At 42.0% G+C, this 10616-nt stretch overlaps 1 protein-coding gene across 1 annotated transcript; it reads right to left on the reverse strand.

The window, feature by feature from the left end:
- Window positions 1-529: 529 nt before the first annotated feature.
- LOC134098135 (sterile alpha motif domain-containing protein 9) lies at window positions 530-9647 on the reverse strand. Its single transcript, XM_062551110.1, has 4 exons — window positions 9554-9647; window positions 5420-5472; window positions 1415-5323; window positions 530-1096 (listed from the first exon to the last, which is right to left on the reverse strand). Exons 1-4 carry the CDS (start codon window positions 9645-9647, stop codon window positions 530-532), a joined length of 4623 nt encoding a protein of 1540 aa, XP_062407094.1.
- Window positions 9648-10616: the final 969 nt, after the last annotated feature.

The raw sequence follows: 10616 nt of genomic DNA on the forward strand, positions 1-10616 counted from the left end.
AAATAATCATGATATTCTGAAGATGGGAAGCAAATGCACAAATGACTTAAAGCAAATGTAATAGGCAAAGGTACAGTACCTTTTTCTTATTGCTAAAACTTTGGCATACATTATTTTTCTTACAGACATGGATTAAAATGCTTTTAAAAATGCATTCGGAAAATATAATTACCTACGGTAATGTCAATTGAAAGTACAGTTCTGTCTCTAATATATCCACGATATTGTTTATTCATATCCACATTTCTGAATTATTTTCTTTAAAACTAGTCACTTTACCCTGAATATCATTTGAAGACTGACAGGGAAAATCTAATGAAGTTTCATTGTAGGTTTATATTTACCACAAATGAATGTCTTAAAAGGTGATGTGTGGCATTTTTCTTTAGTTTAAAACAACCAAAAATTGCCTAGAAATAGCATCAGAATGTGAATAAGCAACTGTTATGACGTTATGTGAAAAACGCCTGAACTCCGAGCAGATGCCATCACTGCACTGCGACTCCCCTCCACCCTCACCCAGCTCATCTTATGGGTCATTCATGTACTTAAGATCATACGCCACAGGTCCATCCATGGTAAACCCAAGGTAAAAGGACACTTCTTCCATGCTATGTCCACTACGTAGACCTCCAAGGTAAACAGGGCGCACTGGGATTCTGAGATTGCCAGGATGATACACATAGATTTCACCATTTTCAGTTTTCCCTTTTATTCGCAACAACAAACGGTCAACTCCAGGCTCTTTCCATATGGCTCCACTTTGCCATAGTTGGTGGGGTTTTTTCTGTTTGTCACTGTCAATGGCCTGGTCAATCTTTGCTTTGTGGACAATCCTCTTTAGACCCTTTGACTTTCCCAAGTAGAAGTGAGCAATGCAACTCTTAGCTGGAAACATGTAATGGAAGCGGCGATGGAAGGACCTCTTTGTGGACGTAACATAGGTAGAGATGTTTTTGGATATTTCCAGGGCACTGTCCTTTCCTGGCCACAGAAGTACCATGGCAAGGAAGTAAACTTCTGTGCGGTCTGAGTGTGTTCCCTCACTTTGTAGCAACTCATTGAGAAGAGTGATTAAATCATTGTATTTTCTGATCTTTGTGGAGTTGGGACGGACACAGTGAACAATAATGTTTGCCAGGATGTAATTGACCCTGTTGATAGAAGACTTTCTTGATGAGTTCTCAAAAATGAACTGCCATTTATTTAAAATATGCTCAATTTGTGATCCATTTTTTTCATTCAACCACTGGAGCAGTCCGGCAAATGTGTCGGCACGCTTTCCCTCAAGATAACATCTGTTTTCTTCAACAGTTTGCTGTAAACTGATATTTGGTTGTTTGGCTCTCTCAGTTTCTCTCTCTTCCCCAGATTTGCAGAAAATGTTGACATATTTCGTAAAAAGTTCAGATACTCTTTTTTTGTTTCGTTCTTCAGCTGGAGAAATTGATTCCATCGATCTGGGTTTCAAATATGTGAAGTAGTTCTCAAAGAATAGAAAGATCTCCTTCATCCTTGGCTTCAGCGATTTCAGGAATTTCTCATGTCTGGACAACACGGCTAGAAATGCATCATCAACTGGGCAGCTTGTTTCATAGAGGACGCTGATGGGTAAGTTTCCCTTCAGAAACTGGCTCATTCTATGTTGATGATCGTAAGTTTTGTTGGCAAAAGAAATGTCCTCAAGAACATTTAAGATGATTATGATCACATCCATTTCACCAACATATCCAGATGTATTGTACACAGCTTGACGTCTTCTATTTTTTTGCTCAAAACAATCCATGGGTTCATTTCTCTTGGCAAGTTCTTGTGAATCTTTGAAAGATTGCGTGGCTTTCAGTGCTACCTCCAAGTACAAATCCAGGCAGTCTGGGCTGATCTCTTTATTGCATTCAATTTCATGCTTTAGACGACACTTGTACACTTGACCAAGAGTGTCTGCAATGTACGAGTTGTTGTTCTTCTGTTGGGCATCCAAGGCCCACAGCAGTGCTGATGAAAAATCCTTTTCTTTGAGGTAGAAAATTCTTGAAAGAGCTTGAGGCACAGTTGCATTCTTGTCAAATCTCTTTATGGCGTGTGTTAATACTTCCTTTCCCTCAGCCAGGGGCATTTGTTCCACCAAAGGAGAAAACAATGTGTCTTTATCATCTCCAAGTTCTTTCCTTTGCCGAGTGATTAACATACTTAGAATGTCTTGCAGTAGTATGTCTTTACCCATGCCCGATTTATAAAGAAGGTCACAGTGCAAGAGGTTGGTTGCAATTTCACTCAATTTCAGATGATACTTTTCAGTGAGAACCTTAAGACAGTGTTTGGCGATTGTCTGGTGTAGAAATCGAACTGCTTGGTATGTCCCAAATTCCTCAACATTGAAGCAAATTAATAATGTGAAGTAAGGATCCATTTTATCCTTCAATGTTTCCTGTCCCCAAAGAACATTTCTGATCCCAACAAATTCTTCACACAGTGACAAGGACATGGAAGAGCCATTGACATATGTGTTCAGTAGTGCCAGGAATGAAATGAGTTGGCCTGTATGTGTGGAGACATTAAGGTCCTTGACAGTGTTGCATACTAGATCGTCTATGTATGTTTCACTGAAATTGTTAGACATGATCATAAAACCGTAAAATGTCTCTGGTTTGTCATGGTGGCCTCTCAGTTCTTCCAACTTCACGTGGAAAAAGTCTTGTTCCTTGGTTGAGAGCTCATAAGTAATGAACATGCTGTCGATTCTACTCTTTCGGGAACTTTTGGCAGGGAACTGGGATCTTTGGCAATTTAGTATGATTACCAGCAAGCTGTCCTGCTTTCTCTCATGGGCCGCATAAAGAATGCATCTTTGCAAGTCCTCAGCATCATCCCAGTTGTCTACCAAAAGTAGCACAGGGGTGTAGCTTGACTGCTGGTCTTTCCCATAGGTCAGCAAGTGTATGACTTGGGCTGCAATCTCACTGTTCTGTGCAGTATTGTTTTTAACAACTGCACATCTGTATTTCCTTCTCAGGTTCCATAGCACATGCATTGCCAAAGTAGTCCCCCCGCAACCTGGATGATGGAACAAGTTGATGATGATGCATGGGGAACTGTGCCCCCCTGTAGGCGTCATCAGATTGTACAGATCTTCATACTTATCACGTTTGATGAAGGGCAAGCAGCCTGGCCTCTCAGAGAGATAAAAATTCCACCAGGTCACTTGTCCTCCTCTATAGAAGGTCTCCTCAATATTTTTCTTGAAATCCCTGAAAGTTTCCATGGACTCGATCTCTGTGTTTTCACACTCATTCTCACTCAGGATGTCAAGGAAGGTCATCAGTTCCTCATCTCTCTTTGTCAGGAGGACAGAGCTCAAACCAGTAGATGGTAAATATCGCTGTGATGACTGAGTTTGGGGCTCTTTTACCTTTTTAATTGTGCAGTTTACCTCATACAGGCTCAACTCGTAAATACATTTACTACTTATGTCAATCTGGCACCGTGTTCCCACAACTTCTTTCCACTGGCTGAACACTGTTGAATCTTTGCAAATACAAAGCATATTATCTTCTCCTCCAAGTTTCCGGTAAATTGTACAGAAGGTTTCAAGGAGGGGGTGAGAGACATCTGTAATTCCAGAGTGAAGTAGAAATACTACAAGAAGCCTGTCCCTTGGAAGAATGTCAGGTTTGCAGATAAAATTAATCAAGTCACTCACTTCTGCTGCTCGTTTCTTCAGCCAGTTGCTGGGGTCAAAGGGTAAATCATCCTTATTTTCCTCACTTGCCCGTCCATTGCAGAAGACCCAGCTTGTCTGTTTATAGAGATTTAACTTTTCTATAGTTGCTGAAACACTGTCTGAGTTATTGTACATTCGAGGAAAGTGAAGGTTAGTAATGCGATCCTTTCGGAAAAAACTGCATGCTCCTGTGACCTCTGATTCTGGGTCAAAATCGAGTACAGCAAACAACTTCAGTTCTTTCAAAAAGCTCAGGTGTTCAAGTTCACTTTCAGGGCATTTGTTTGCAACAACCAAAAATTGCAAGGATTGCTCAAGTGTGTCTCTACCGAGAGTGATAAGCTGTTGTAGCTTTTGTCCTTGATGACTCTGAGACAGTTTTTGATATCTTCCATTGTCCATGGACATGCGAGTTGATGCCCAGGTCTGCACATCTGCAGACACAGCTATGACCCTCTCCTGCACAATCCTTTGATTCTTCCCAGCAAGTAAATTAATGGTATTTGCCCCTTCTCGGACATAAAGGCACTTCATTTTGTAATTCTTCTTGTCAATCTCTTCAATGACAGAAGTGTAGAACAATGTCTCTTGAGTTTCTGAATAGGTAGGTACAATGTCAACCTCAATAAGCCATTTTTTTGAATATGAACCATCTAAACACTGCACTGGGATGAATTTCGGTGGCCTGATGCATGCTCGTGCAACACTTTGGTTCTCTTCAAAATACTGCTTCAGTCGCAAGTCAAACTCATCAACGTATTTGTCAGGTGAAGCCAAATCTATGCCAACCACCTGACCGTGTGGTGCATTTTGTACTCCAAAATGGATGGTTCCATTTGTCCGAACATTCATGCATGCAGCGGCAAACCTGAACACCTCTGAGCTGAATTTATGAAGAATCTCTTTCTCACTGGCATTCTCTGTGTTATTCAATAGTTTGTACTCATGGATAGGATCAATCAGATTGGTTGGTCCTGTCTCTGGAGGAAGCAGGTCATGTTGTGTGTACATAAAGGATGGACAGTTCTGGTCAAAGGGACGTGGTTGGCACATTCGTTTTTCGACTGGCAGATGTTTAGATGCAGAAGGGGCATCAGCTTGTTTTATTTTGGGCTTTATGTCCTTCTTGGAATCATGGCTCTGGTGTTGATTCATATGTACTGGAGACGCAGTGCTCTGCTCCGTTTCTGTCCAGCTGCTTGACATGGCCTGTTCTGAAGCTCTCCTAGCTTCCATTTGATCGGTGGGATCCATTTTTGGACTGTTAGCAGTCTGGAGCTCCTTACCTACACACATTTTTGCTGTTTCTTTGGTATCAGAACATTTATCTAAGCCATCTGAGGTTTTCTTAAGCTTCTCTACATTTTTAACAATTAAAACTGCAGGTCCATGCCGAATGCCTAACTCAATTAAGTCTTTTTTTTCGAAGTAGGCAAGACTGGCTCCTGAAACATCTTCATCATAGAGTTTGTCAGCATACTCCTGTGACACCCTCAGATTGGTCAGTAACCACCCACGAACATCCTCTCTGGTCCAGTCCTCTATCCTGTGTGGCAGGTCTGGTGCCTTGGGACCTGGGGCTGGCACTGGTGATGGTGCACCCTATGGATTAAGGAGGAGAACATTTTATTTGGAGACTATACAGCAAAGAATATCTATAATTCTGTTGAAAGCAATACATCATACAGACAATCATACCTTCTCCATTGATGATTTTCTGCTTAGGTCTTGTGATACATGGCCATGGGGTCCTACAAGACAGTACCAATAAGATGACCATTAAAAACATATTCATTTAGGGTGAATGGTGTAACTGTATGACAGCACTTTAGATTTTTCCATGACATGACTTTTTCCTGACAAAAAAAGAAAAGAATTTCCATGACTTAATAATGAATGATTTCAGAGCATTCATTGCTTTCCTTATACGAACTGTATAAGAGATAAAAGACTAAATATACACCTGATTGGGAAAAAAAATCAGCTTTTCAAAATGTTGTGGTAGTCTACTAGGCTAGTTAAAATTATGTTATGATAATGTATCAAAATGGGTTCATAACTTACATTGCTGAATGAGGGCAATTGGTCATGCTAGTTCGAGATAATGTTTTGTCAATGCTAACAATACACACAGCATCAGGAATGAATAATTTAGATATGTAATAACGGCAGGACAGGAGTGTAGTCATTGGCACTAGAAGTTGCAGTAACAGTGAACAGTAAGTCAAACAGTAAAATGCAACAAACAAAAACAAAACAATATGCAACAATTCACTCCATCTGCTAAACTGGGCAATTATTTCAATGTATTTTATCCCAGATTTGAGAGATCTCCCTGCCCTCCCCCTTGCCCTTTTTACCCTGGAAATCTAGAGTTCTTGCGAGAACACAATTTAAATTGTGTCTGCAAGATACTCTGGCAACAAGCAATGATGCATGTTAAATTTACCCCAACCATTAGGGGTAACCAATCAAATCACTGTATCTGATATAGGCGGGCCAAAGGCAAGCTAAACTGATGACGACAACGCTGCATTGTTCAAGTCAGTATGCATTGGTCGTAGTGTTATCCAATTGCGTCAAAGTCCGGAATCGGTCAACATAGACCTCTGAAGTTCGCCTACAAAAAGGATCCAAAGCTGCCATCTTTGCCCATATAAGGAGATCCGGGAGTTAATTGAAGCTAACTGCCTATGGCAAGTTGCATGGTAAGTTAGCTCTGGGGTAGCAAAGATCAAAGTGTGCCATCTTCACCTACCGAAGATCACAGTATCCACTAGACGGCAGTGGACAAAACTGTGTAGTGAAAAACGTCTGCATTTCCAATGTCATCATCCCCGCGAGAGCTTAACAGGTGCGATAATTGAAAATCCCCATGTTATTTTCCCATAGAAAAAATCTCAAGATACCGGATCTCCTTATTTGGGCAAAGATGGTGGCTTTTTTGTAGGCGAACTTCAGAGGTCAATTGGTCGTATCCAACTGTGTGCAGATTTGCAAATGCATGCTTGGTGCCTCCCCTCGAGTAGGGCCATTACATTATTCATGGCCAGACCCTTCAACACTTTAAGCCCATTTTCTTTATTGCCTAGCATGAAAACGAGTGCTAGACACCGAAATTTCGACGATTGAGCCTGTTTGTGGAATTTGGCAGCTTTAGAATGGAGCTCTGTATGGCTTTAACATTGCTCGCTTTGTGCATGGTCTATTCTGTCCTTAAACACCCCTACTGTAAATGTTCGTTTTTCTGTTGTGTTATACAGTATTAGGCACACACGGTTGAAAAAGTACTTCCGGGATTTCGAAAAACCCTGATAACAGATGACAGAAGCTGTATTTCGTTGCTAAACTTGCTATAGAAGATCGTTAAAGACCAGTAACCACTCGGTGAGCTGCACACTTTTAAAAATGAACGCTTAGGGGTGTTTTAAGGAAAGAATAGACCATGCACAAAGCGAACAATGTTAAAGCCATTCAGAGCTCCATTCTAAATCTGACAAATTCCACAAACGGGCTCAACCGTCGAGATTTCAGTTATTCCTTTAATCTGAAAGATTACCAGGGTCTAGATCCCACGCCTTTCCAGTCATTATCACCACACAGCCCCTATAACCATGAAGTCCCACTCAGGGAGGAGAAGAACACTGCCCCTCTCAATCAGGTTCCTTTTGATACTGATGAGAAGAACATGCACTGGCTATTTAACTGGCAGAATGTAAGGAAAGCAACCAGTTGATTGTCTTATGCAAGGTTCCCGGTTTGTTTGAAGTCATCAACCTTTATTCCAGTACCGAAGTAGAACAGTGCTGTGGGCCTGAATGACTACAGACCGGTGGCCCTTAAATCATAAAATGTCTTGAGGGGTTTGTTCTGTTCCATCTCAAACCCATCACAGCTCCTCATCTTGATCCAAAGCAGTTTATGTACAAAGCAAACCGCAGTAGATGTTGCAGTTAACTTAGGCCTGCACTATGTTCTTTGACCACCTTGACTCCTGGCTCCTAAAGCCCAATTCACACCGAAGATTCCCGACGCGACGAGACGAAGTTGCAGCGGTGTGAATTAGAAGTTGCACGTAGTTGCAAGCCGTCGCAAGCCGTCGCAAAGCCGTCGCAGAGCATTAAACATGTTGAGTCGCAGTCGCAAGGTTTTAGAACGTGGCGGCTCATCTCATCTCGTCTCGTCTCGTCTCGTCGGGAATCTTTGGTCTGAACCCTACTTAAGAATGCTGTTTATAGATTTCAGTTCCCCCTTTAAATGGGAGGTTCGGAATTTTGGACATATGCTGCATTCCAGACGTCATCCAAACGAGTGGGAGGTGGGACCTACCCTACCTGAAAGGTTCTACCTCCCACTTCAAAGCGTTCCAAGCATTTTGGAGTGGGAGGTTTAGAAAACATGGGTGACCGCCGTAACGTTAGCATACCGTCGTAACGTTAGCATATTCGCCTAGGCTAACTGTATAACGTTATAACGTTACTTTCACAATACGTTGTATTCTTTGTTGACACAATTTTAAGTCATAATATGAAGAACAAGTTAATTACTGTGTCTAAAACAACCCTACCCTGAAGTTTATAGCGTATTCCTTGAAGTTACCTCTCACGGAGCATGTCTCCATGGGCGCCGCCATAATCCTCCCACTTAATTTTTTTGAGGTCGGGGCAGGTTGAGTTCCTACGAGTTCGCAAGTAGGAGCTCCCACTTCGACAGGCGTTCCAGTGCATCTTTCGTAGTTGGAGGTAGGTTAAATCCCACTAGTTTAAATGCTGTCTGGAATGCACCAATAGGACCTCATTTCCAGGTTAGCCAGTGTGATGTTTATGGTTTTGGTTATGCTATACTTAGCTGACATTTTTTTATTCATCTATCGGTGAGGACCGTTTCCAGCACATTTCATCCTATAGTTGCAGAGTTCACTGGGGCTAGGCCAATTCAATCGCATTTGCTAGCCTACCACTAAAAACAGTCTTACCCACTCCACAGTACACCCGAGGCAAATAGATTATAATGCCAGACTATCAATGTAAACGTCTGTGTTGATAGAATAATGTTGGCATTAAATTTTGAGGGACTAATTTCTCATCAGCGGCAGAATTTTACTTTGCTCCGGTAAGTAGTACTGCCTGAAAAGTAAACAGAGAAGCACACTCCAGTCAAGAAGACACAGGTAAAATCAGTCGCTCTATTTACAGGGTGAAGGCAAGGTCCTTTTAGGCAAGTCCCCCCACTCGGCAGCCATTTTGGTAATGCTCTTTGGGCAGTAATCGGGCCGTTATTTTCCTATTGAAGTGAATGGGGAAGGGCGGGATACTGTATGTGTCGACTACTGCCCAAGGTGGCAGGCGAACGTTCGGAGAGTGTAGACAGTATGGCGGCCGCCATGGTAATTAGGAGACCAGTGCTAGTTAGCCATTCCATTGAATCCTATGGGGCGTAAGCGCCACTTTTGACATAAAATAACGTTACAGCTGAAGTGTTTTAAGCCTTTATACGGACATTTTCTATTGTCGGAGTACATACAACATTGTGAAATTGACGTCATAATCTCGTAATTGTCTTATCGGCTGAGAAATAAACGTTTACCGAAATCAATGCTAAAAGTGACGTAGGTTAGGTAATTCGCATGCGTTCAGAGAGAGTAAAGCGTCGCCATAGGTCAGACTACGGGCCTACATCACATGTATGTCCCCACTGAGCCTATGCAGGAGATAGTAGACAAAAAAGAAAACGTTGAAATTTGCTTCCTCGGTCTCTGCTGACGTCTACGTGATAGCTCTGTCCATATCTTTTACTGTCTATGCTACTGCCATATTGTTGTTTTTAACTAACCCCATGCATTTCTATCGAGGATTCTTTGAGTGCTGTGTCTCACAAAGTCTCTGGTGAAGGTAGCTCTGGTGTTGATACCAGCCTCTGACCCCATGGCCTCCCTGGTACACTCTGCATATGCTTCTTTAGGGAAGACTTTGTTGGGGGGATTGTCTGCAAATTGTGCCTCATCGCAAGTAACTTATTTCTTGCTTGGTCTATGTCTGTGGACATGCTGGTTCGGTCATTCAGATAATAAACATTGCATTGGTTTCGATTCACCTAAAATGCAGCGTCTGTAAGATATTGTTATATCGTCATCATGATAGGTCTATGCCAAAGTTTTGAATGCTGGTTCGGTCTTTCAAATAATAAACCTATCTATCGTGGTCATTACTTCCTGCAGAATGTCATGCGACAAATGCAAAGCTCATCTCTGGCTTTAGAAGCTGCTGCACAGCCAGAACCACAACACATCAGTATCAACAGTTTGGATCATAATTTTCTGATCTTATGGCTTGGTTAGATTGCACAATCTTTCCATCACTGACATACTTCATGACATTTTTTACCTGATCACAGGGACTGATCACATGCTATTGTTTCAAGTCTTATATAAAGTTAACAAAGTTTGCATTGTCCGCAAAATGTTTCCTTTTTTTAGGAATCTATTCCAGCCAGCCCTCGTGTGTGTGTGTGTGTGTGTGTGTGTGTGCGTGTGTGTGTGTGTTAGAGAGAGTGTGTGTATCTGTGAGTATGTGTGCATGTGTGTGTGTGTGTGTGTGTGTGTGTGTGTATACTGTATGTGTGTGAGTGTGTATGTCTGTGTTTGTTGGTGTGTGTGTGTGTGTGTATGTGTATGTCTGTGTGTGTTCGTGTGTATGTAGGTATGAGTGTGTGTGTGTGTGTGTGTGTGTGTGTAAGCGAGAGAGAGAATGTATGTGTGTCTCTGTGCATTTCGGTGTCTGTGTGTGTGAGTTTACAGTATATGTATGTGTGTGTGTATGTGTGTGAGAGCAGAGCACATGCCTTTTGCAATGTGAAGTCCTCTTTGACTGGTGTGTGTGTGTGTGTGTGTGTATGT

Source organism: Sardina pilchardus, chromosome 2 (genome assembly GCF_963854185.1).
Source record: "Sardina pilchardus chromosome 2, fSarPil1.1, whole genome shotgun sequence".
In the NCBI taxonomy this organism is placed as follows: Eukaryota; Metazoa; Chordata; class Actinopteri; order Clupeiformes; family Clupeidae; genus Sardina; species Sardina pilchardus.

Excerpts from the sequence above, each read along its gene's own strand:
- LOC134098135 (XM_062551110.1), bottom strand. The coding sequence starts at position 9,647 with ATGGGGTCAGAGGCTGGTATCAACACCAGAGCTACCTTCACCAGAGAC. Across the intron at positions 5,473-9,553 it reads CCTCGATAGAAATGCATGGG|GACCCCATGGCCATGTATCA; the intron begins GTTAGTTAAAAA and ends ACTGTCTTGTAG. Across the intron at positions 1,097-1,414 it reads AAGAACGAAACAAAAAAAGA|ATCAGAAAATACAATGATTT; the intron begins GTATCTGAACTT and ends AACTCCACAAAG.